Source organism: Colossoma macropomum, unplaced genomic scaffold (assembly GCF_904425465.1).
Source record: "Colossoma macropomum unplaced genomic scaffold, Colossoma_macropomum, whole genome shotgun sequence".
Classification (NCBI taxonomy): domain Eukaryota; kingdom Metazoa; phylum Chordata; class Actinopteri; order Characiformes; family Serrasalmidae; genus Colossoma; species Colossoma macropomum.
Window position 1 is genome coordinate 16,272,731 of NW_023494790.1, and position 27,213 is coordinate 16,299,943.

General features: G+C 40.7%; 2 protein-coding genes across 2 annotated transcripts; both read left to right on the forward strand.

Moving 5' to 3' along the window:
- The first annotated feature begins 5,533 nt into the window (after positions 1-5,533).
- Positions 5,534-18,586, forward strand: zbtb4 (zinc finger and BTB domain containing 4). Its single transcript, XM_036572354.1, has 2 exons — positions 5,534-5,650; positions 9,628-18,586. Exon 2 carries the CDS (start codon positions 9,644-9,646, stop codon positions 14,768-14,770), a length of 5,127 nt encoding a protein of 1,708 aa, XP_036428247.1. The 5' UTR covers positions 5,534-5,650; positions 9,628-9,643; the 3' UTR covers positions 14,771-18,586.
- A 1,228-nt stretch (positions 18,587-19,814) lies between these two features.
- Positions 19,815-27,202, forward strand: shbg (sex hormone-binding globulin). Its single transcript, XM_036572356.1, has 8 exons — positions 19,815-20,097; positions 20,853-20,944; positions 21,140-21,329; positions 22,862-23,023; positions 23,165-23,324; positions 24,081-24,217; positions 26,386-26,578; positions 26,824-27,202. Exons 1-8 carry the CDS (start codon positions 20,017-20,019, stop codon positions 26,979-26,981), a joined length of 1,173 nt encoding a protein of 390 aa, XP_036428249.1. The 5' UTR covers positions 19,815-20,016; the 3' UTR covers positions 26,982-27,202.
- The last annotated feature ends 11 nt before the right edge of the window (positions 27,203-27,213 follow it).

A 27,213-nucleotide genomic window follows, 5' to 3' on the forward strand; every position in this document is an offset into this window, starting at 1 on the left:
GAGTACACATGAATACTGAAAAGGGAGATGGCCACTAGGGGGGAAAGAGAGGTATGTGCACTACACAGATAGAAATCTGTCTGAGTGAGAGCTGAAAGATGGGACTGCTAGGGAAGGAGACAGCCCTTGTCATTATGTTTACTGATGATCATAGATATTCATTTATGTCAGATATACCCGTCATGCACTGAAGGTGATGAATTTTTAAAACGGCTCTTATTTGATAACTTCCAGGGGATGCAAAATAAGGCAAATTAGAGTTGATTTTTTATTTTTATTTATTTTGTAGAGCAAACTACTTTCTTAGTGTGTTCTTGTATTATTTCTGTCCATAGGCAGGGACCACATATTAGCCCATATGGCAAAGTGTACAATACAAAAACTAGTTGCTAATGATAGCAGAATAAAAAAGTAGGATTTCATCATTTGAATATGAAAATCAGTTTCTGTGCTTTAATCACAGGAAGTCTGTCACAGTTTTTTGTACAGATTGAAATGGGGCAATTTTTAAGTGTGAAGTGTAGCATAGACATCATGTTACAAGTGTCCACTGAAGATGTCATGCTTGGACCGACAAGTGGACCTGGGCCTATGTTTTCTGAAAGGAACACAGCTGATCTAAGATCAAATCAATACCAAGTCATAAAAACATAGATCCTTGATCAGTTTGCTCACTACAAGAATTTTGATACATAGGATAACTTGAGGAGGAGGGAGCTCCCCAGGGTTAGAAGCACATCCCCCCTTGTTTTTTTCTCCAAATTATGGCAACAAATCTTCTCAACACATTTATTAAAAGGCTATGCTCTAATTTAACACATGCTTTGTTCTGTCAAGTGCATTAATCATTTGCATTTAAGAGCTGCACCTACCGAATGCTGCTACATTGCTTTTTGGAAAAATGATTTGATTAATAAACAAAATTGACCATTTGCTTCTTTGCTTCTATGATACTTTTATTGTTTTAATTTTGGTTTAATAAAATGAAGTGGAATCTTTAAAACAAACTCACAGAGGCCTCATTTTATAAAATATATATTTCATTGTACTTTGATTAATAACACCATTTTTGAAAAATGCAAACATTAGAAATGATTTGACAAATTATACATTCTGACAAATTTAGGACTATCTAAGTCAAACTGAGGCAATATTTACCAGTGGGCTTCTTTCTAGATACTTAGGGGAAGATGCCTAAGATTTTTCCTTTTTTGACCTATCAAACCAAAATTGGCTGCTGTTTCATTTTGTTTCTTCTAACTGTGTGCAGGTTTATCCATCGTCATCCTGTACATGCTAAACCCATGTACTGACATGGTTTAGCTTTACAGTAAACGGACATTGTTTTTAAAGGGGGGCATTTTCCCATATTTCCACCTATTACCCCTGGACTGGAGAGTCAGGTAATGTTACATAATTTGCTTCATATGAAAAATGAAGGCCTTTTATCAACAGGTTTCAGATACACAGGTTAACCCACCAACAAAAATGCACAGTTAACTAGTATAAGTATAAGAAGTATTTTCATTACTTCTACCAAAAACGTAGAAAGAAAGAGTACTTTATGAAGTTAGGCCTTCACTGAGCAAGCTTTGACCTGGAGTGAAGGCCATTAAATGTCAGGAAAAGTCTCCCCATTGTTCCAAACCCAGTAAGTCCATCCAGCCTCTCTCTCTATCACTGGTTGGTTGTTGTCAGTCCTATCGCCCCTGCATTACTGTGTGTCTGTCTATCTGTATCCCGCCCCCCCCATGCTTTTGCTTTGGTCTGTTGCTGTTGTGGTTCCCTGGAATGCTGCCAAACAGTTCTGACCATCTGCCTCTTTCTTCTTTTCTTTTGCTTTCTTTCTTTCTTTTCTTTCTTTCTTCCTTTCTCTCTATCTTCCTCTCTTTGTCTACTTTTCCTTCTTTCCTCCCTTTTTGGACGCCTCTCGTTCTGTGTCTTTCCCCTCCCTGATGCTGGCTCACTCTGTTTTCTCTGGGCGATTCTGTGAGAGAGATCTATTTAAAGAGGCATGGCAGGAAGGAAAGGCTGAGCTTGCTGATGATGCACAGAAAACTGTGTAGTGGATTAAAAGGAAATATCATATGCATGGAACACCTTGCTGTCAAACGCAAACTGTTTGGCCTCCTATTCCCACTTCCTCCTCTCCCTCACTGCTGAAGACAAGCAAAATAACCTTCTTTCTTATCAGCCTATTACTGGTCGCTCTTCCCTCCTAGCCTTCTCTGCTGAATAGCCCACATTCAAAACAAGGCATTCACGCCTCCCTCCCAATCCAATCTCAACCACCAGCATGCACATACACAAACGCATTCTCCTCTTGCTCGCTCACTCTCTCTCCTGGTACAGCATGCCTGAGTTAAGGCTGTGAGATGAAGAAGCTAATTAATTTGATTTAGCCGTTTTTTCCCTGGCAGTGGAAAAAGCCTCCCCCCAGTGCCCCCCTCCTTCCCCATCAGGCACCCCTCCCAGCTGATTTTCCACCCATCCTCTCCAGTCTCTCGCTCTCTCTTTTGGTCTTCTACTTTTGTACCTCTTTTCTCCAGCACAATTCACTTCTTAGATTTACTTTTAGCTTATGTTGGCCTTTTTTAGTGTATTATCTATATTTAATATGCTTAAATAAATTCATCAACAGTGATATAAATGATCAGTGATCAAAATATGTGTTGAAAGTCCCTTTAGAATCTCTTTTTTTTCCCCACTTACTCTGACGCTGCTGCATTAGAGCCTTCCAGTCGTCTTAGGCCATCTTACATCATGGTAGTGTAACTTTTGAAAACCTACTGATGTCCCTATAATAGTTCATATGCAGGGAGGTAATAAAGCATATCTGATTGGCGTTTCCCAATTTGAGTAACTGTTCCGACTGTGAGCTGTTCCATGCTTGAAAAGCCATGTGGAAAACCACTAGTAAAGCAGCAAGTGTCATTTCTGACCCACCATACAGGACAAGGCATTGCATGTTTATCTGATTTCATTATTTAAAAGTGATACTGTTGCCTAAATATCAAAGCATGAGTCTGTGGTGTTTCCTTAATGATAATATTAATACTAATACTACTAATACTAATAATATATTGCATAAAATAGCACAACTGAAAATAATTTACACTTGGATATTACAGATCTAACATCTGATTGGACAGTTCACACTTCACCATCCATGGATCCAGCCCTCCCGTGCCTGCCTCCACACACACACTGTGATGCACACGTCACTCCCCTCTTCCCCAAAAACTCACCAGGAGTCTGTGTGTGGCTCTCTCCAGATGTCCCAGGCTCTTTGTTGCTGTAGAGATTCAGCTGGCCATGGCTTGCTTGTTAGTGTCCACTGATCCATATGTCATATTAAGATGGTCTTTGATCGGCTCTGGACGGGGGGAACATTCGTGCAAGTCACACAGACAAAACTAAGAAACGGTCTACAGCAGCCAACTGTGGAATAAGAAATATGATCAAATGTATTGAGAACAAGGGAACGAGCATATGTTCGCTTCTGGCGAGATCAACACTACTATGTGTGGAGCTAACAGATTAAGGCATAACAACTTTCCATTTTACTTCCAGCCTTACAACTGGGAGATAAAAATTCAGCTGTAACACTGTAGTGTTTTAGCTGCACTTTCTACAATAGCAGTTTAAACATCCTGTGGAAACATCCCATGTTTTTTTGGAAGAATGCATGATTCTTGTTAATTTATAAATTGTATTAGATTGACTATAGGTAGTAGACATGAGAACAAAATAAAAGTTAGTTATACTCTCAGGAAATCCAGATGTAACTTTACGTAACTCCAACCACAACGGTAAATTCTCACTTTGGCACTGGACGTTCCTGAACCCGATGCACCAAGTAAAGCGTTCTTTGAGGTTTCTAAGCCAGTGGGAGCCCAGTGTGCCCCAGTCATCAACACCCTTTCCAGTTACTTCTCATTTCTGTGGCTGTGCGGCCTCACAGTTCTGCGCTGAAAAGCATGATGACTTTGAGGTGAGCGTGCATGAATGGATCGCCTGCACTTCTCTCACACAGAGTCAACAGCAGCCTGCAGCCGTTTCGCAGCAGGGAATGCTGGAACATACGCACACTGCCACGCACTAAACCACAAAATACATACAGCAACTGTTGGACACTTGTGCTCAGCATTAGGCATTGAGGACTAAACAGATTAATTGGGAAATGAGTAAAAAAGAAACGACAAAGTTCCATTAAAAGCCGGCAAGATCATAAGAGGAACAACCGTTCCAGACCGAGTTCCCATGGAGACAAGTGGCCTGGCATACAATGTAGGAGTGAAAGGGAGAGTGAGAGAGAGAGAGGAATAAAGCGAGGGGCAGAGGGGAGATGGACATGGGATGGTGGGTATAATGGGGTACTCTTTTGAAAATTAAACATTAGACAGCAAGAGAAGTGAAGAGCAGAAAAGGACAAAGAGGAAGATAATTGTCTTTCTGCAGATGTTTCATGTTGACGCCAGAATGTTCTTCATGTTATGACACACTCTGATGTGTGATAGCCCAAAGGCAGCGTTATGAGCCATAATGCTAGTTAGTGTTCACAGGCCTGACGTGTAAGGGTAATATGTAACGTTAGACTGATGACTTTAGTCTGATGAGGAGGCCTCATATGTGTCTCTCTGTATCACTCACACAGGTTAGATTAACCAGACTCTAAGCTGCTCATGCTCGAGCAGAACTTAAAATGTTTACTTCGCTCTTTCAGCACCACTCACCATAAACTCTACTTCTTTATGGAGGACAGTAAAGGGAGACAGAAGGGAGACAGAAAATGGAAACCAAAGAGCATGTCCATGTCCACCTCTTTGATCTCTCTCTCCTTTCAACTACTTCACTTATTTAAAGAGTTGTGCTTCTCCCAAAGTATTGTCCGCACTCTTTCTCTCAATCCACCCTTCTGCTTTGCTCTTTATCTTCTCTCCCTCTGTCTCTCTCTGTGCCCAGGTTTTTTTTCCCTGTTGGCATGGCTCCTGTTTGTTTTCAGCCATTTTGGGGACTGGCAGTGCTCGTAACAAACTGCTTAAATGGCGTCCTCTCCCTCGCTCTTTCTCTCCCTCTCTTTCACTCTCCCTCCCTCCCTCTCTATCACCAGGCTTTGTGTATATGGAGTACAGAGAGTAGACTGTGCATGTGTGTTTGTTTGCGAAGAACAATAGTTCTCCATATAAAAAAAGGGGATTGGAATTAAAATGAGGATAGACGAGGGGAGTGGGTAGGGGGTAAGCGTGTAGTTGTTGGAATGAAAGGGGAAGATGGAAATGCGAAAACATCCGAGAATCATGTGTCCGAGGCGAACCGAAGTGCGAGAGAAAGAGAGAACGGGAGAGGGAGAGAGTGCGTGGCGAGCAGGCGAGAGAAGGAGAGAGGGAAGGGGAGAGGAGGAGGAGGGAGGGGGGGGGGAGAGTCAGAGTGTGAGAGTCGTTCCTGCCCTCTGTCTCTACATAGTGCTGCCTGTGTGTGTGCGCGTGTGCGCGTCTCTCCCTGCCTGCGCTGTGCTCTCTCACTCGTGTGCGCGCGCACACACACACACGGGCACACGCAGACAAGCACACACAGAACGAGGGAGGGAGAGGGAGAGAGAGAGAGAGAGAACACATCGCAGCAGAGATGCAGCAGGAGGTTTTCCGAGGTACGTTGTCTTGTTGTGTGCTTGCCTAGCGGAGAAAGGGAGCGAGGGAGAGAGAGACTCTTTTTCTCTTCTTCTGTTTCTTATTCTTCTTTTCTTCCTGCTTCACGCGCTTCTTCACCACTACCATATCAATGTTGTTTTGGTTCTGCGTGGACATCAGAAATGAGAGTGTTGACCTGTTTGTGTGTATGTGAGCGTGTGCAGGCGCATGTGTGTGTGTGTGTGTGTGTGTGTGTGTGAGTGTGTGTGTGTGTGTGGTGCTAAACAAGGCCTGCCTCCCTTATCCTCTCCTCTTGTGGCTGAACCACGCAGTTCTTTTTCAGGGCCGATGAGTCGCTCAGATGGATCTGAAATGAAAAGAAGTGTCATTTTTTAGATATATGTTTTACTGAAAAAAAGGTTGCTTTAGGATACTTTGGTACAGGAGCAAGTACACAATATGGAAATTACTGAAACTGTGCAAGTTTTGTCTTTGTAACGTACCGATTTACGACACTAAAAATATGCCTATCACGTTTTGGTTTAATATTTTGTGGCCGTACGGCTACTTTAAACAAGAGCATATTTCTATTATTTTTGTGTGGAACTTGTTTGAAATGTTCATGATGCCTCAGGGCCTTAGTGCTCATGATGAAGGAGACAGCAGTTTGCCCTTTGGTGTTACAATATGGTTTAATGGGTGTGAATTTGTTTAATTTAATTTCTTGTCACTGTACTAAATTCTCTGTTTTGTTTTGGTATGTCGGGGGGTGTACAGTAAGGGAGGGCAATATGGCAAAAATATAACAACAGTTCAAAACATTTTCACAATACACAAAAAGAAATAAATAGCCAGTATTTTGCAAAAAAAAAATTAAAAATAGTGGTGCCATATTTAAAAATACTAAAAACTATGAATACAACAATTTGTATTCAGTGTTTTACATACTGCACTGAACTAAATCCAATTAAGCAGGCCTAATTATGCTTGTAATGAAACACGCAGCTGGTCAGGGTTCCTTCATGATATCCACGATATATGATCATGATAAATATTATCATATTGCCTATTCCTAGTTTGTATGTTCATTTAACACATGTATGTATGGCCTCCATGTTTCCACTGTAACACGATAACACTCGTATGTACTTGCAACTCCCTATCTTCAGCCAAGTTAACCCTAAACTGCAGGTGGAACTGAATGTGGTCTGGAGGAAACAACTATAGTTGTTGCAGTGGTGTTAATGTTTCTCTCTCTATCTCCCTGTATTTTAGTTTTATGTTTCCCTCTAAATGCATTTCTTGATTCTATTATGGTGGCAGAATTATGGGAATCACTTGCTGGGCTGAAACCAAACAGACCAATCATGGTGTTTTACATGAGCGTAGTCACCAAAGCAAGGCTCATCATGGCAAATCCAAAAAAAAAACACACTTTCTACAGATGGAAAGTGCTGTATGAACATTCTGCTTTGGAACACCTGAGAGATGTGGTTGAAGGACAGTACTGGAAACCACCACAACCTCTTAACCCCTCCATACCTCTCTCTCCCACCCTCTTCCTGCTCACCCCTCACAGAACCACTCTACTCCTTTTCACTGTCTCCTCTCACCTCCCCTCCCCTTCCCTCTGGCTGGTTCAATCATGTTTTTTTGGCCGGGGGGTTGTGCAGAGTTCAGGATCTAGTGACAGCCCCCTTTTTACAGGCCAGCTCAGCCTGGTCGGCCCTGTCGCAGGCCACATGGAAACCAACGGCCTTCACAGTTTACCCCTTTCCAGCACCAGTCAGTCCACTTTGATTCGCTCACTAACGCTATCGAATGTAAATATATATACATAAGCAGCTTCCTAATCAGCTTTGCTTTTTTCAGTATGTAGCATAATGTGAAAAAACATTTCTTGTTCAGGGCATTTAAACTGAAATCTAACAGAATTATTCTCCAAAGATGGACACTGCAAAGATGGACACTGCCAAGCTGATATGGCTTGGTAATATTTATACAGAGTAGAGAAGCAAACCAGTATTTGTTTTGCATGCTGTTTTACAGGGCACCACTTGAGCATAGGGCTATATTTTTTAGGGGTGGTACAGTCGCCCGAATGTTTGTCACTCTAACTCTTTCAGGCAGTCGCATGTTTGAGCAGAGGGGGAGCTGGGGTGTTCAGAAGGGGGGTGGTAAAGCCCCTGTCACGCTTGGCCAGCCTCTTGAGCTAGGGACTGCTTGTTGAGAGGCGATGTGTGCGTCACGCACAAAGAGAAGAGAGGGGCGAGAGAGACAGGGGCAGATGTATTTCCCCATTCATCGTAAAACTGTGAAATTCTGACATGTGGAACCCTTATAAGCAATATTTGTTTTGAGCTGTCATTTATGTCTAATGAAACAGGTGCAGGACAGGCCATTTCTTCCTCGCCATTTCACATATATTTCATCTAAAGTTCATGTAATAGATAAACATTTAATTAAAAAGCATTTATATCTAGCCTAGACATGTTTTGTCTTTCCTCTCATGCACTTCCTGTATCTCTACATTATGTAACATCTATAATTATGGCCCTATTTCCTTTGCAAACTTTCAGTGTCTGCATTTGTGGTGTGCCTGTGAAGCTACCTGTCAAGTGGCTTGTTTACAGGCAAACCTGCTCATATGTGCCTGCATTCTTGCAAATGCACTAGGTGTGTGCATGGCTGTGGGAGGGAGTATGTGCCTGTGTGTGCTCGTCCCTGTTAATGTTGTGTGTGTGTGTGTGTGTGTGTGTGTGTGTGTGTGTGTGTGTCTTTATGTGTATTTGGTTGTTCCTGTCTCTGGCCCGGCTCTTTTTCTCTCTGTCTCTCTGTCTCTCTCTCTCTCTCTCTCTCTCTCTCTCTCTCTCTCTCTCTCTCTCTGCAATAACAGTGCTGACCTAGTTTCAGTGTGTTCAGGGCTGCTTGTGGAATTTTACAGAGGCCTGCCTGCCTGCCTGCCTGCCTGGCTGAAACGCAGGCAGAAAACCATGACTGGGAATTTTTCTTGTGTCGCATAATTACAACTACTTAAACTAAACTAAGTACATACTCTCTTAAAATGAGAGATGAGCAAATTTATCAAGGACACAAAGCTTTTTGCATACATTCAAAAGTTCTAGAACTGCAGACAAAAATGCTATGTAACTCATCTTGCTTGTCTTACGGAACTTTGTTTTTACCTCAAATCAAATAAACTGCAGTCAGTCAAACCCTTTAATCCCAGCTCATCATCACTTTTACAGATTCTTGCTTCAACATATGATGCCTTATGCATCTTTACAAAAACACTGAACTATTAATAAGACCTTATCAGTATTTCTAGCTCTATAGATTAGGGATATTTTAACTCTTTGTGAAAGAGTCTTAACAGCTTTCTGTTGGATGAAGGCAATGCTGTGACACAGTGGGACTGATTGCAAGATTCTTTCCAGTTTTGTCATGCTGAAGCTGAAAACAGGGATGGCTGAAATCACTTCACTCACTTGTCAGATACAATGTTTTTATATACGCACCTATTCAAAAGTTTGGAATCACCGTTTTGAATATAACATGAAACCAATTTAATTACAGATACATGTATAAAATTATTCTAATACTATGCTAATGTTATACAAGTTTTGAAACAATTTGTGGGAAGCTGTAAAAATTAATTCAGCTTCTGACAAATGAACACATTTTTAGATAAATAGTGTTGTACATGATTCCATAACAATTGAGGAAGCTGTATAGCATGAACTTATAATAAAATGAATAATCATAATGCCTCATTTTTTGAAAAGCAGAGACCAAATCTTGCTGATCAAATAGCTATTCATAGAAATTTCATGTCAAAAGAATTACTGACTAAATGACATGAAATAACTAAAATTATATAAACATATAATTACGGTCATAAAATATCTTTGTTGCCATATACCACCGCTTTATGTTTTGGTGTCTAGTTAATAACATTTCAAGGTCACTATTAATTATTATTTTTTTTTCCCCCTAGGTTTAGGGGTGGGGTCATGGTGTCCGAAATGGACGGCTGGAACCCCCTCCACACTAGTACTGCATCTTTGGAGCTAAATGAACATTGCCTGGCTGTTCTCTTTCCAATCTGTGAGAAGACACAGTTCCACATCCATCTAAGAATCGTCACTGTCTACAGCATCCAGTTCCATGAGTTGAGGTCTTCTCCACCTGACACTCCTCCTTTTCTGCATGCCCACCAATCTTACGCTTCAGTGGTGGACACAGTTCTAACGGTTGCCTCACTCTGTTCAGTATTTCTGACATTGCTGACCGGCATCTACAACTCTTGCTTCCTTAAGAGTCTGTTTGAGGTGGACCATAGTTTTGAAGTGCGTCTCAGAGGACCCATGAAAAGAAATCAAATGAAACACAGAAATAAACAGATGAGAGGAGACAGAATGGGGGAGGGGACAGATGAAGTCGATGGTGCCAAAACTACGAGAATATCTCTCAGTTTTCCCATTAGCGCTGGCCTGCCTGGTTATTCTGCACAAAAGCACTGTCCCTTGATTCACGCCCCTTCCTCTCCTGCAGCATATGACAGAGACACTTCTGATGGCACGGCATGGAAGGAGGAAACTGCCAGAGACAAACACTTGTCTAAAGCATCAAAACTGGACTGCCTGCCCTGCTCTTCCTCCTCCACTGTCCCCATTGATCTGACTGCACCTGTCAATAAGAACTGCAAAACTGTGTCCTTTTCAGTGGCTGGTAGTGGTACCCACTTTCCAACCTCTGCTTTACATACATCTGCTAAAATGGACTACTCAAGAGAGACATCTGGATCTGGTCTGCCTAATGACTACCCAGAACACTCAACAACAGAGACAGCACATATCTTATTCAACCTGAGTGCGAGAGCCTTCCAGGGTCAGCTGACAAAGGACCTGGAAAGTTCAAAAGGAAAAAAACGGAAGGGTAACAGCCTACATGTTGAGCTAAGCCTCCCTCTTCCCAGTATTAACCCACCATCATCATCGTCAAGCCCTCCTCCTCTTTCTCCATCTTCTGTCTCTTCCTTGACCCTCCCTGCTCCATCTTTCCATGACTCCTATCGGGCAGTGCCAAAACCAGAGCTGCTGTGTGGGGTGTGCCACCGTCTGTTCAGCACTGCCTCGTCCCTCACCGTCCACATGCGCCTCCATCGGGGGGGACGGGTTCTCAGCTGCCGCCACTGTGGCAAAGCCTTCATCCATAATAAAAGACTCCAGTCCCACGAGGCCACCTGTCGACAAGCATTGCCAGCTTTCCCAATCCAACCCAAACAGGAACCTTTGGAAGAGGGGGAGGTGGAGAAAACAGGCAAAGCTGAGGAACCAGAGCAGGATGGGCAAGAGACAGGGCCTGGCCGACCCATAAAGAAAGGACGAGGCCTCCATGGACACCATGCTGGGGCACTGCCTCACAGTGATGGCCTGAGGGAAGAGGATCACTTTGTGAAGGTTGTTGATGGACATATCATTTACTTCTGCTCAGTGTGTGAACGCTCCTACATGACCTTGTCAAGCCTCAAACGCCACTCCAACGTGCACTCGTGGCGTCGGAAGTACCCGTGCCACTATTGTGACAAGGTTTTTGCTCTTGCAGAATACCGCACCAAACATGAGGTGTGGCACACTGGTGAAAGGCGATACCAGTGCATATTCTGCTGGGAGGCCTTCCCTACCTATTACAACCTCAAAACACACCAGAAAGCCTTCCATGGCATTAGCCCTGGTCTTATCTCAAGTGAGAAAACGGCCAATGGTGGCTATAAGCAGAAGGTTAATGCCCTTAAACTCTACCGGCTACTACCAATGCGCTCCCAGAAACGGCCATATAAAACATATAGCCATGCTTTGGCTGATGGACTACTCAAGTCTGACTCATCAGTTAACCTGCCTTTGCCTCTGGACTGCAGCCTCCCTCCAACTCTGGACGCCAGTAAATTGGAGTCCTTCCTCAAAGATCTACATCCACAAGATATTAAGCCTGACCCTGACAGATTCCTTATGAAGATGGGTACAGAGCAAAGCAAGAAGCTGCCCACACCCCGCACAGATGCGCCTGCAGAGGTCACTGATAAAGAAGGGTCAGATGAACGTCTGTCTGGAAACAGCAGTGGCAAAGCAAAATCTCTCAAGAGCTCAGAGGCAGCTGTTTCTTCTGTCATTACGTTTGGACATAGCAAACCCTCAGTCATCATGCATAGCACAGCACTCCCATCCTCTGTTATTGTTCAAAGAAATAAGATTCCCTCTGGGGATGGAAAGAGCCCCCTTGAGAGCAATCAGGCAACTTCTAAGGCTTCACAAAAGCTAATTAAAAAGCATAGTCAGAAAGAACACACACATGCTCATAGTAGGTGGGACACAGATACCCCAAATACAGAAGACTCAAAAATCCAACAAATGACAGAGACATTGCACAAGGGACGTAAAACTCATAGCAAGAATGAGTTAAGCAAGGCAATGCCCATATCCGTGGATTCAGCAGTCAAAGGCAGTGGGCCTCTGTGTCAGATCACTGTGCGTATAGGGGAGGAGGCTATTGTCAAAAGGAGCATCTCTGAGACAGACCTCATGAGAGACAAAAGTCCATCGTTAAGTAAAGCCAAAAAGAGCAACCTCCCGCACGAAGAACAGAGGGAGCAGCGGCACACCCATCACCACCACCGCAAACATCATGGTCACCGCAGATCTAGCCAGGAAGGAAGGGAGGGGGAGCCCAAATGGAAAAACCCTAGACTGCCAGGCAAGGTGAGGAAGTATTTCTTCCGACAGGAAGTTAGGGAGGATAGAAATGACCATGATGGGGAGGACAACCTGTGGAGACCATACTATTCTTATAAGCCCAAGCGAAAGGCCCTGCATATGCAGAAGGCCAAGAGCTGGCAACGCAAAATGCACTACAAACGATCACTGAGGTTGATGAGGAGAGCAGAGAGGCTTATGAATCATGTAAACCAAGAGGTTGATGGTGGACAAGAAAAAGAAAAAGAAGAAAAAGATGAAGTGAAGGAGAAGGAGAAAGAAGTTATTCACCATAAGGAGATCAAAGACAACACACAACTTCTTTCTGTTCCCTCTACAACTGAACAGAAGGAGGAAGAGAAGGGGGCTCATGGAAAGCCTGACCCCCCCATCTCTGCAGCTTTATCACAGTCTACGCTGAATACTCAACACACAATTTCCTCTAACATCAAACAGCGTTGGTCTGGGGACCAGGCCTCTGAATGCGGGTCTTGTGGCCGCTGGTTCTCTAGCTCCAGGAAGCGAGACAAACATGAGCTAACACATCTATTTGAATTTGTGTGCCTGCTTTGCAGAGCTCCTTTCCCCTCTCAGACCAAGTTAGAGGAGCACCAGAGAACCAATCATCCAAAAAACAAACCTCTGTCTACCTCTGCTCCATGTAATTTACAGTCATTGAGCAAAGAAAAGGCAATGGAACTCGGAGAGGTGGGTGATGTACTGAACAGAAGGTTACTGGAAAAGGGTAGTCCAGTTCGCTTGGGAAGAAGGCCTTTGACCAGATATACCTGCTCACAATGTGACAAAGTATGTAAGACAGCTGCTGCACTGAACTGCCACCTGAAGCGGCATGAGCTAAGCAGTTCGACAGAGAACGTGCAGCAAATGCAGGGAGCACAAAGTCATAATTCTGTGACTCAAGAGACAGACAAAGATCAAAGTAAAGACTTGGACTTTACAGGAGAGCATGCACGGTCCATCCCCGTTATAAATTATCTCAAAAAAGATTCTCTGCAAACAGAGAATCAGAAGGGTGAAAGTAATGTAGAACACCAAAAATTATGTGCTAATGACAGTGCAAAACTACCAACTTTTGACAAAATCCACAGCCCACAGTTTTGTACTATATCATCCCCAACTAGTCCCACACTGGAAAGGTCAAACGTCATCTCCCCTAGTCTCCCTAGTGTACTGGTAATGAATGGAGCAGAATGCCTGGACTTTCGAACCCCTGAGAAACGTAGCCTAGATGCACATGACCAGAGGAAAAGAAGCCTCACACCTACTGATAAACTAAGTCAAGTCTGTCAAATGCAAACAGCACCAAAGGTCAGACCAGAGGCAGATCCAACTGTGTCCATGGCATTACAGTCAGTCAGGTGTAGTGTTTTGGAACAAGAAGTAGAAACAGACACACAGAGACAAGAAGATATTCATTCCAGTGATCATTTAAATAATTCACAAGAAGCTCAAGATCTTAGGGTCTTTGCTACATCCAGAGCCGTCAACAGCAGCCAAGCAGAGGACTTATCCAGGCAAACTATACTGGCAAGGGAGAGGGAGCTTACTCAGCAAACTGCACACCAATACACCATCAATAAGAGGCGATCCACAGATGAAGAGGTGGCGCTCATAGTGCCCAAAGAGGAGCCGCTGAGTCCTGTGCCCTCTCCCACATGCTCTGTCATTCAAACCACTCAAAAAGGACCCTCTCAAAGGCACTCACAGTCCCCCTGTCACTCTCCAAGCCCCTTAAACCTGCAGTTGCGACCACATTTGGAGCCTAACCAACCGCACCAAGGCATGCACCGTGCTGAGAAACAAAGACCTGTATTTCCAACAAGTTCAGGTCGGAGTAGTGAACCCCCCTCTTCTTGTGCCGTACTGCACTCCCAAGTGCCCCATTCAGAGCAGGAGACAAAGGACAGCACCTCTTCAACAGCAAGAGATCCCCATAGGGAATCAGACTATCCTATTCAGGAGTTTGCACTTCCCTTGATCATACCAGGGGGGTACTGCTCAAGTAAGAAACAAGAGGAACAGATCCTGATGTCTTACCCTCCTGGACCCCTACCTTTTGGGGCACTGGGGAAGATGGTACCCCATACTGACTCGAGCAAACTACCCTTTTACCCTGATCCCTATCACCTGCTCTATGGCCCACAGCTACTACCATACCCATACAGCCTTGCAGCCCTGCCTATGGCTCTCAATATGATGGCATCAGGGGACAAAGTAGAGCCGTTGCCCTTCTTGCCCACTCTCTTCAATTATGCTGCAGCAGGTGCCCCTTTCACAGGAACAGTGCCCCACCCTTTAGTGGTGAACCCCAGCCTATACAATAACAGCAGTAGCAGTAGCACAAAGCGAGACAGTGGCAACCCATGAGTGAACGGGGCAGCAGCAGTGAAGGAATACTGTACACCTTAAAGAGGACCAGGCCTTTGATGGAAGAAATTTTATTGTTCTATTGCTCTGTTTGGTAACTGAACTACTTGCACAGACCTTTCCTCTCTTTTGTAAAGTAGCAAAAACATAGGTATATGTAGGACTCAGCTATAGTGAAGTGATGGAGAGGTGCCTTGGAGGTATGTCCGATGGGTAAAGGGGAGATGGTAATCTAAATTCCAATATCTTCCCTCTTCCACTGGCAAAACAAACCTCTGACACACCACTCCTCTCCCTCTTTAGGAGAGTTAGATCTTGGCTATCCGTCCTCTCAGATTTATTGTGATAATAGATATAATCAATAAATAATAACAGCTAACAGGGTGTGGTGTTTCTAGAAAATAGCAAAAAAAATTAGTCTGCTATAATAAGTCTGCTTCCCACTAGTGACAGTATACAAATAATTATAATGTCAATAATATTGATATGATATCGCTAATAGTAATAAAATGGGGGCTGAGCTTTTCATTTCAAGTAGAAAGATCTTCAAAAGGTTCGACACACTCCTCAGCTCAGTGAAGGAAGATGATAGCTTGCAAGCAGTTTCATGAGTGTGAGTGTGTATGTATGTATGTCTGTATGTATGCGTTTCGAACTTCTGTCATGCATGTAGAGGTTTTGGAGTAGATGTCCTCTTACAACATTATGTAACTGTACACAGTTCTGTTGCGTGTAATTTTCAGTACAAGCTTTTGTGCGAGTTTCAGCAGATGTGAACGTATGTGTTTGTACGGGTGGATGTGTTGAGAGTGGTGTATGCATGCACAGTTGCTATATCAGCCTTGATCAGTTCCATGGGGATTTCAAGTATATGAGCATCATTCCTGGACAAGCTGTTACAACCTCTGTAGATCAGCAAGTAGAAAAATTATATGAAGTTCTTCCTTCGTCAGTCATAACTTAGCAAGTCGATAGCTTAACTACATGTTATTTTGGATGGAGCTTGTTGATATGTGATCTTTTATTAACTAGGACTATGGTGGCTTGGTGACTTAAAATCAGTGGCAACTGAGGACTGACTCTACATTTTGCAATGTTGTGTACAAAGAACATGTTTCATAGTTTGGTTTGTAGAAGTTGGTGGAATAATTGTTTGGAGGATCAAACAAGGAACTGGAAACAAAACTTTGTTAAAATGTCTGTGCACTTCCAGTACTCTTGTCAATTATCTTATTGTCTCTTCCAGTAAAGAAAATAAGTCAACTTCATGTTTAGTGGCCTTCTCCTCCCCAGTGCCCCCTGGTGTCCACCAAAGACACTCCATTCACTTGACTGAAATCTGAGAGAGAGAGATAGTATAAAATAAACAATGGTTGGGAGAGAGAGAGGGAGAAAAAGAGAGAGAGAGAGTAAGAGGGAAGAGGAGCAATGTGTGTGAGATGTTGCCAGTAGAGCTTCCATTATAAAGTCAGAAAATAATGCTCTAAGAGAGGTGCAGCACAGCAGCTGGTGAATGGAGTTTTCAGGCGGTCATGATCTTAAGAAGCCTGTTACGTGCAAGCAGAGGGTCTGTTGGCTAGTCAACTCTCTTTCTCCATGTCTCCTCCGCAGTGCACGGAACATCAAGAAATGACGTCAGCCACTACTGACGCCCGCACAGGGTCTGAGCTGTAATGCTCTGGACAAAATGCTCACTGAGCTGGAGTGGTCTGAACACTCCTTAGGAATTTCCTGTTTTTGTATCTTTTTAAACAATATTATTTGTTTATTTTACATATTTTTCCCTTTTGATAGAGAGACAAGGATTGTGCTTGAAGATGGTCTTTCAAGTACACATGAATATGAATGTAATTTTAGTCATGAGGTTAAAAAAAGAACAGTATGGTAGATGAATTCTGTTTTCTGACTTGAAAAATAACATGTAATAACGAACCGCTATGAGGTATTCACATATATACAGTAGTCTTAGAAACATGTCTAGGAACTTGGATTCAATATAATCATAACGCATGAAAAACACTTGCTTCTTCAGTATCCTCTGGTATTGACATAACAATCTTCACTTTCTTTCTCATATGTGGTTCTCTTCAGTTTTGATTTTCTCTGCTGGTATGCTTGAAATACTATCTGCTGTCAAGCCAACTTTTTTGGACAAGTCTTTTTGTGCAGTCATTTTCAACATGAAACCAAAAAGAGGAGCCCCTTGCTGGTTCATTTTTTTTTTCAATCACAGCATAAGCTGTCCGATTACAAAAGCCCCATGCCCACCCCTCCCTCCATGCCTTTTCCCTTCCCCTTCCCATTTCCAAACATTTTATCCTCTTCCTTTGAAGTGAGCGTGTTTGAAACTGTGCAATGATGCCGCAGCACTGTTCCTTTCCAGAGGGTAAAAACAATGCTAAGATTTGTTGCTTTATTCGGGTGTAGGTACAAGCCTTTCATGTATTGCGTGTGTGTGTGTGTGTGTGTGTGTGTGTGTGTTGGGGGGTGTGGGTGTGTGCCTGCTTGTGAGGAAAAGGAAAACCAAAACAAGTACCGTATCCCTTGTGGCTTGCCACCAAACCAATGCTTGGTTTTGGACCCCTATCAGCCTTATTTTTATTTTCCCATTGCACACTTTATTCACAAGCAATTCAAACATAGATTCAAAAATTAGGTTACTTGTCTATACCTGTGGCTGACTAGAAGGAAATGTGGATGTCACACATGTCTAAATCTAATTTAACTCCACCAAAGTCAGTGATATTTCATTTAAAAAAATATCATAAATCATTCACCAGGTCTGGAGATTGGAAATCTGGTCAAGGCAGATTTTGAGTTTAAGACTGGTTTAAGAATTATTTAAGAATAATCTTCCAAAACAATTCAAGTCTAGTTATTAGAATCACCCAAATAGCACTCAAATTCTAAATCCCTGTTTAGGTTTGTGTTAAAAAGAATCACAATTCAACTAGCAGACATTACTGTATACAAAAATCTTAAAATAAGCTATTAAAACACACAAAAATCCTAATTTAAAATCAAGCACCTTACCAAATTTGTGATTACCAAATCAGAATTTTAATTCCGTGTAATAGTTTTGTTGAAACTACATAATGTCCGTGTCATGTCACCGGGAACTTATTCCTGTCATCTGCAGGCAGTAACAGACATTGAAAATGGAAGCACAGGTTTTGTTTGCTTGAAACCTGCCACCAGAGTTTGATTACTGTCTGGGAAACACTCCAAAATATGGTCACTGCACAGCATCTAGGTGGGGGGTCATTCAGAAAGCATTTGTAAAATAAGTAAGAGACAAAGTAAAGGAAAAAAAACAAAAACATTTAAAAACACATGTAGGCAGACGCTTCAACATATGAAGGGTCACACGCACAACACAGTTTGTTTTGAGCTGTTTTTGATCAGTAAATAATAAACCACAACCCACCTAGAAACAACCAGCAGTGAGACCCCACTGGAAAGATCAATCTTCAGTCAGAGTGACTAAAATTTAGTAGTTACATGTGTTCTACAGTTGGTCATAGTTGTAGGCATGTGACTGATTTGTCTGGTATTGTGAAAATGTAAAGTTACAATTGTGCCATTGTTTTAGGGGTACACATATTTGGCCATATTTCCTGAAATATTTGAAAAGTTTAGTTGTTTCTTGTTGACTTTGTGACCATCTGATACAAAGGTCTGTTAACACAATTGCCGAATCAAGCCTGCAATCTATATTTTGTCCATTTTCTTTATTTCTATGCTCTAGTTCTCCTGTCTCCCTCTGTCCATGCTACAACCATACAAATAAAGTATTAACCTGATGACCTACAAAAGTTTTGAATCTGTTTCATCACTGATAAGAAGTAAAAAAAAACACTGCATGGGATTGTCATTCGTAATTAACTGAACTCCAGGAAAAAGATATGAAATTAATATTTCCAAATCGGCTGATGCTAAAAAGATCACATATATTTTCTAATACTTTGTGAAATCTGCACAATTTTAAAAATACAAATGCTACAATTTCTGAACAGACTAGGCTATATATTACAGAAAATGACCTAGATGTGACTCAATAAAGAAATCAGGGAGTCTGCTGATGCAGCTGGTAAATCAGTACTTTTTTGTACATTTCTGTTAGACAAAAATGTATGTCCATCATCATAAGCAGAATGTCTAGCCAGTAAGCATATCATTTTGTCTTTGACACTGTTTCTGTTATGAACCTTCTTTCTGACAAAAATATAGGACATAGCGAAGAAATGCAATGGAAGTGCTTAAGAAACGAATAATTCACAGTAACAGCAGTGTAGCTGACACCTCCATCAAACAGTGACAACCTCTGAGTTTGTAACCACACCTACGATACGCACATGCAGCCTACGCCATGTGTCCAAGCATGCAAGGTTTCACTGGAATGGACAAACAAGCATTAATCACCTCTCAAAGGTCATCCGCCTAGCAAACACAGACTAACGAGACTACAGCAGTGATGGGTACAGTTCAACGCTTTCAATAGCCTACTGGTCTGAACATAAATTTGCTTCTGCATTTGACCCTTTCTTAAACACTCCACATGTTTGAGAATGTTCTTTCCTGATGCTAGAAAACCGGCATTGCGATCTTATTTTATTGGACAGCAATCTGTGTCTGACATCTACTGTACCTGCCTTACATTTAGTCATTTAGTCACTATTATCATAGTAGTGGTGATTTTATCAGCTTATAATTACCTTAACAGTATAGATCAAAGGTGAATTAAAAAGCACAAATGTTCAACAATAACTGAACGTACAGAGAAACATACTGCCACAAGTCACATACAGAAGCACCTCACACATATATGGATGGTGTAATTGAATTTAGACCATTAGTGCAATGATAGGTAATAACACTGTCATTTCAGTCATGATAATCAGCTTTTACTATAAGAATACTTATTAGGTTTCTTATGGATATATTTATTCAGCAAGGACCAAAAGATCACACACTCACACTGTTCCACTAAAACAAACATCTCTGCATGCATGATCGATATTTGACTAGCACTGTTAAGTCACCATTTCTGGTCTTTCGTCTTTCAGGGTCAGCGGTGCAACAGCACTCACTTACTCCACAGATAGCTACAGTTAGACAGCAGTCACCTAAACCCAAACCTTTTGGCTTAAAAAGTCTGCTTGTGGTTTAATCTGATTAAACAGCAAAGCCGTCCCTTCTTCGTAAGACCAGGCTTACTCTTCTGCCATCTCTAGGCCAACGAAAGAATGGACTATCTAACGAAAGTGGTTGTTTTGTTCTTGTTCCACCTATACTTTGGTTGGCTTAGCTCGATTTCAGCAAGTACAGTAAGTACAAATGTACATTTTTCTAAATTAGAATTTTAAAAAGATGCATGTAGAAGTGAAAAATGTCAGTTAACAGGCAATTTAAAAAAAACTTTAAATATGTACACCTTATTTTCTGAAAGCTTAAACTTTAAAATATGGCTCAATAATTCAACTTCACTAATATACTTTAAGAAATATTTTTGTATTACTTAGTTAGAACCAACTGCACTGAACTTACATCTTTGATTATCATAAAAACAAAAACTGTTCATATAATTGCTGTCTACAACAGCTGAAATCACTTTTTCTTCAACAAGAAGTACCAGACTGAGTAAACTAGCACAGAAAATAATAACAACACATTATGGGAAACAACTGCACTTGCATAGCCATACCTGTATATAAGTTAATTTTCCTAGGTGAGAACATTTTAAATTCTCCTCTAAAACTTGCACCACTGTGGTTTCTTTAGCATGTAAGCATGTAAGATTAAACAACTGCATTAGAGCAGTCATGGTGCAACTCAAAGAGAGTCTGCATAGTCAGACAGTTCTGGTTACACATTGCAAAAGCTTATGTAGAGCACGGCAGGGGAACTAACCTCGATCATCTACACACTGGAAACAAAGTGTGTTTCATATCAACCTGCTATAAAACTAAAACACAATTGAGCAATGGGAATGAAGCTTGAATGCACCATGCACACTAAGCTCAAAGTCTGTACTGGAAATCTACACAAGTGATGATACTATGTGATTTTCTTTGGAAATAAGATATCTGGAGGGGAGGTCATCAACCTTGGCCACAGACCACCTTCCTGGGCACCAATAATGCAAACAAGTGCAAATCTCTCTGATGTTACAAGGTCAGTCTCTAGTAATCATACAAGAAAGCACAGTTTTATACAGTCATATTTGTGTTTCCACAGCTCCCTGTTTTGTCACAGTTTCAAGGTTATTTTTTCTTTAATTTTATCACTGAATAGTCTGCAAATTTCCAGTGAAACTGTTGCTTACTTTAGTATGTAAAACTTACTTACCATATGTTACTTGCTCTCCAGCATCAGGTCCTTTTTTGAGTTCCGTACGCTTGATCCGGAGGGTGCCATATTCTACGGAGATACCAAGGAGGGTCGAGACTGGTTTGTGCTTTCATTACGTGATGGGATACCTGAAATGCAGATAGGGAAAGCAAATATCCTGGTCAGTGTGAAGGGAGGACCAAAACTGAATGATGGGGCCTGGTACAAAGTACGTTTTTAAAAAAATAATTATTTTCATTAACCTTCGTTGCTGCAAAAAACCTTTGTTGCCTTGCTTAAGCCATGTTCTAAAGAATCATTCTAAAAGCAATATACAGGCTCTTCCAGAATAACAGGAACTCCAGTAAAGATTGAAATGAAAACATTGTTGTTTACTAGTTTGATTACAAAACTACTGAAGAAGTAATAATCTAATTGGGATAAAATTTTCAAAGAAAAATAAATCCATTAAAAAAAATAAAAATTCCTAATTTTAAAAAATTAATTAAAAATTCCTGATGTTACACTTACCAGCAGCACTAGAAACAGTTTAATGGAAGTATCTCTACATTTATATTTTAATAAGCTTTAAAGAATTCCTAACATTCCAAAAGGCTGTTGAATTTCATAAACTGGCCAAAGACCATTAAAAACACATCCTACAATGGCTATCAGGGTAAAAATTATTAGGTTTTAAACATGATATGATGTGATGTGGCAAATCTGCCGGAAATGTATGCTACTGCAGGCTGCTCCAGCCCAAAGTCAAAAGAATGCATCAAAATGCAAAACATTCACTAAGGATTACAGTTACAGAAATGTAGATATTGTTTGATTAATTGTTATCTGCCAACAGCTTATTTGTATGGCTTAGCAGAAAAAGCACATATTCTTTTTGAACCGCAAGTCTGCAAAATGGCCAAAATCTTTAAACGGAAAAAAGTGGTTGGATGAGACCAACATAGAGATTTTAGCCTCAAACAAAAAGGTACATGTGGAATTAAAAATATGGTCATGCAGAAAGGAATTTTCCACCGTACGAAGCAGGCAGTAGATTTGTGGAGTTATGAGGCTGTTCTGCTTATATACACCCTCAGACTATACATGGACTATGAGACGTTTTGGGACATTTTAAAGCAAAATCTCTTTCTCTAATGACGAGTTAAATTTATTTTTTAAATCTTTCAGTAGGCATAACATTTCCACACAGAAGTGAATGACACAATACAGAATCAAACTGGGGAAATTTCCCAGTCTCAAGACCACAATCCTACAGAAAAGCTGTAAGATGAACTGTGGAGGACAGTCCAAAAGTACAAAGGACCAAGGATTATTTCTATGCATTTTCCCACCTCCTCAAACGTTTAGGGGAACTTTCAGTGCTGTTATCTGGAATAGGCAAAGTGTACAAATTTAGAGGTATGAATAATTGTCACAAAAGTTTTATGTTAAAGAATTATATATAAGGGCATCATGATGAAATTACATCATTGTTTAATAACGGAAAACATCTAAATATAATAAAGTAAATTGTCTGTTTTTACTGATAAATATTGAGTTGTACAATTACACAATTATTCTGGGGGACACTTGTTAAATAAAGCTTTCAGTTAAGTTACATTTATATAACAATATGCATAACAATAACCATCGCAATAATAATATGCAAAAAATCTCACCTTCAGTATAACAAAGTGGTCAGCATCTTCAGCATTCTAATGTTTTGGGGTTTTTTTCCTTCACTGCGATGGTATTTGGCAGTTGGAGTTGCGTAGTGAGGGCAAGTATGTGGTTCTGGAAGTGAACAACAAAGTGGAGCTGGCAGTTGGTCTTGAGTCGGCGGAGACAGATGATGTTCTAACAGGAATAATACGGCTGGGTCTTGGAGGGATGCTGGTGGACCCAAAGAGGCTACTGCATCCAGTATGTTGCAGTTCTGACGTTTACTACTCTTTTACACTCTCCTTACTAATCTGTCTGAAGACTGAAGTTCTGTACTTCTGCAAGGTTCTTCTCTTTCCGAAGGCTGAAACCTTAATGTATCACTTACTCTTTCTCTTTCAGTTTAAGCCACAGATGGATGGATGTGTAAGGGGAGGGATGTGGCTAAACCTCAGTACTCTCTGGGAAACAGATCCAAGCTGGGAGCTACGGCCTTGCTTCCCTGAGATCAAGAAAGGCAGCTACTTCCCTGGGAGCGGATTAGCTGTGTTCAATACGTCTGGTGGGTGAAAACAGCTCTTTAATGTTGCTGTATGGGCACAAGGAGAAACAAGACACATATTTCAAATTAAAGTCATTGTGTCTACACTGACTTTATTTTAGCATTTTCATGGCAATTATTTCCAAATCACTGGATTTTCCAACAAACATATTTCTTCAGAAATGTTAATGTGACTCGCTTGTCTCTGCATCAACTTTAACGTCCTTTCTCAGAGTTACAGCAAATTAAATGACTGGTCATCAGCTTGTTTTTCTAAACGCACAAAGTATACCCTTAATCAAACAATCAAAAAGTACATGTACGTTCTGGGAGACATAACAAAGAAAACTGGAAACCACCCCAACATCAAGAGCCTGCAGGTACAAAAGTGGTAGTTTTATAACAACTGCACCTTTTTGACGTTAAGGAAATAATCATACACTTATATTCTAAACCAGAGGTTCCCCTGGGAACCCAGGCTCTACACACTTGACACAGCACATGAGGAGCTTGTTAATTAGTCAAATCATCAATTAGTTGATTCATGTGTGAGATGAGAAAAATGAGAGAAAGCACAAAAATGTGCACAGTGTGGGGTCCTCAGGGCTGGGATTAGGAACCCCTATTCTAAAGTTTAACAAACAGCCAAAAACAGAACCTTTTCTGAGCTCACAGGGGATGTTAATGTTAGTTCCTGAAATAACTAAAAAGATATGAATATTATGTTCATGCGTAAAAGAGCAATGTAAATCACCAGTTTAAATATATTTAATGCAGATCTTCCTGGAGTGGAGACAGTGGAGAAAGGAATTACAATTGAGGTCTATGGATCTTGGCAAGGGACATTACTAAGTCTTCAAAGTCCAGGTTTTGAGTATGTTCTGCCAAAGTTTGAAGGAAACCAGGAAAACAAGGTATGAAGACACTAAATGTCAGCATGATTTACTGAAATGTGTAAATTTTAAACATTAAATCAATAAATACTTTAAGAGAAAATTTTCATACAGACTCGTGTAAATGCTCATGTGTAAATCTAACATTTTTTCTCATTTTAATACCTTTTTGAACCCCCAGTACAACTTAAACCTGAAAGATCAGAAAAAATGACCCAAGTTGGATACTAAAATGTGCATATTTTTGTTTTAGTTTGCATATTAATGTAAATCGCTAAGAGCTAATGTGCTTTTTCATTTGCCTTCTAAGTTATCTAAGAATGCTAACTTGTCCAAGAATGCATGCCACTTTCTTGCAGCAAGTCTAATACATTTAGAATAACAAACCATAAAGGCAAATAATTGGTCAACGAATGAAGTCTGAACTACGGAAACATCCAATAACTGTTGGATGTCCACTTCTTCACGTAAAAAAAAAAACAAAAACAACAACAAAAAAAAAAAACACTCCTACTATATATAATACCGCTAAAGTACTGTAATCTACACCTCTGACCATTTGCTTTGGTTAGTTTATAATGAGTTTAACAAGTCTGCATGTCCAAGCTGATATTTTGTTATGATTAAAGAAATTGACCCCTTGCACTGAAAATGTAGTTTTTAAATGATCAATCAATCTTAGATATTTTACTGTGAACATATAGACTGCTTGACTGTATGTCTGAAAAAAGCGTTTAAAGGGGCGCCAAGAGCATCTTGGTTTGTACATCACGAATAAGCTTGAAACTATCATGGTCTATTATGTAAAAATATGTGAATTAGAAGACTCCGGCATGACAGGAAATTTGCAAACTTGCTTGAAATGTTTGGACTGGGCTGTGCGCTGTTAAAGCTTTTTAGAGCTAAAATTAAAAAATGACGTTAGTATTTAAAATTATAACGGTGTAAAATTTATATTACACATCTATCTAATAAACTGTCTATGTGGTGTTTAGAGCTGTCCTAGTAGTAGCAGGTAGCATGCTATTGCATTAGCTTTGCTAGACTTGCTCCACTGCCTTTGTTAGCACTAGAATCGCTTAGCATTAACTTAGCGAGGAGGCTAAAACTACTATACACACCACCTCCCAGGTTCAATTACAGCTCACTAAAGCCCCACTGATGCAAGTTCAGAGAATAAAGGTTAAAATCTCAGTTTGCTAAAAAGGCTAAAATGTTTTGTGTGTGAACCTGTCAGCTGAGCTACTATTGCTCCATTATCCTTGTTAGCACTATGCCACTTTTAATCGTTTCTCAGCACAACAAAAAAATTTAACAATTTAACATATTTTTGTGATTTCAATTATGACTTTAGGGGGATTTTATTAATTATATAAAAAACAAGTAACATATACATACAGTGAGGGGAAACAAGTAGCCAAATAAATACCTTTTGTTTTTGCAATTTAATATACTTCCAGTGTACATATCCACTTCAAATACATATGATGATGTTTGTCTTTGTACTCATAAGGACTCATTTGTACTCATGAGGCAAAAAAATGTATTCATAAGCATAAACAAAGATATGTTTAAAAAACATGAACGCTTCAACAAGGCGACAAGCCCAAACATCCTTGGGGAACTGAAGATGGTTTGCCAGGAGGAATGGGCCAAAACTGAACCACCATGCTGCAAAAAAGTAACTACTTTTTGCTGTAGAGGCCTCAAAGATGTATGCCATTGATGGCTTTGCACCTAATGTTTTAATCTATGTTGTCTGAATACTTTTTCTCCCATCTTTTTTTAAGTGTAACTTTGTCTGTGCTATGCTGAACACATAACTTTTTGTTTTTATTTAGATGTACAAAGTCAAAATACATGTGTGTAAATTTGAACTGGATGTGCACTGGAGGTAGATTAAATAACAAAAAAAAAGTCTGAATACTTCTTTCCCTTCAGTGTTTATGCCATGTAATTGGATTTACATAAATGAAATACAAACACGCTACACCATTTTACATCTGGCCCTGACTGGAGTTCCACTTTGACATATACACTTTTACTAATTTTAAATTGTTTCTTTCTAAAATTTTAACATACACATCTTTAGTGTTTCGTGGTTTGTAAATGTGTTTTGAAAAAAGAGGTAAATCTCAGTTCAGCTACCTCAAAGACTGATCCTAAGATCATCTTGCTTGCTACTATAGGATCTCACCATGGAGCTGAAAGAAGGATCTGGCTCTGTCAACACTGCTCCCCCTCTCGAACCCACCAAGCTGACTTTGAACATACTGAAACATTCTCTGACGGTTAATGGTAATACAGTGGTCGAGGATGAAAGCTTGGACTTTCTCTCTAGGTGGAGAGAAGGGATGCTCTTAGCATTTGGTGGAGTGCCAGGTAAACTTGAAAAGAATATCAACGCAGAAACTGCCTCTTATTTATCAGTATTAGTTTTCCCTTAAATCTCTGTAGTTCTCCTCAGACACTTTTAAAACTGTAACTGTCCAATATCCACAAATGTTCAATGGATGTATTTTCACTAAATGTATGTGTTCACTAAATAATGGATATTGTCCTTGAGTAAGTGAAAGAGTAAATCGACCTGAGTCGACTACATAACTCAGTTATAAACTCTTTCTCAGGTCAGACCAAAGACACAGAGAGTTCACATCACCTCAAAGGCTGTTTGGAGAAGATCCTCATACAGGGAGAGGACACTGATCTCGATCGGGCCTTGTTCAAGCATACATCTGTTTCATCCCATAGCTGTCCTGCAAAAGCAATAAATGAACTCACTTAAAACTAGTATGCAGCTTTCATCACAGCGAGTTAAGTTCTTTAACTTGTCCCACTGTCTGTTGAACGATCACTTATAGTGGATAGGTCTATTTAATCAATGGCTGTTCTAACCCATAAGCAGCCATGTTACGTGTTCTACATACTGAAAAAAAGATGCCTGAGAATAACTGTCACTTCCAGCAAGTGGTGTATTACATTAACATCCATCACTGGAATCCCCCACACTGCTGTTC

Coding starts and splice junctions, on each gene's coding strand:
- zbtb4 (XM_036572354.1), top strand. CDS start 9,644: ATGGTGTCCGAAATGGACGGCTGGAACCCCCTCCACACTAGTACTGCA.
- shbg (XM_036572356.1), top strand. CDS start 20,017: ATGGACTATCTAACGAAAGTGGTTGTTTTGTTCTTGTTCCACCTATAC. Junction 20,945..21,139: donor AATCTCTCTGATGTTACAAG/GTCAGTCTCTAG, acceptor CTTGCTCTCCAG/CATCAGGTCCTTTTTTGAGT. Junction 23,325..24,080: donor AGCTGTGTTCAATACGTCTG/GTGGGTGAAAAC, acceptor TATTTAATGCAG/ATCTTCCTGGAGTGGAGACA.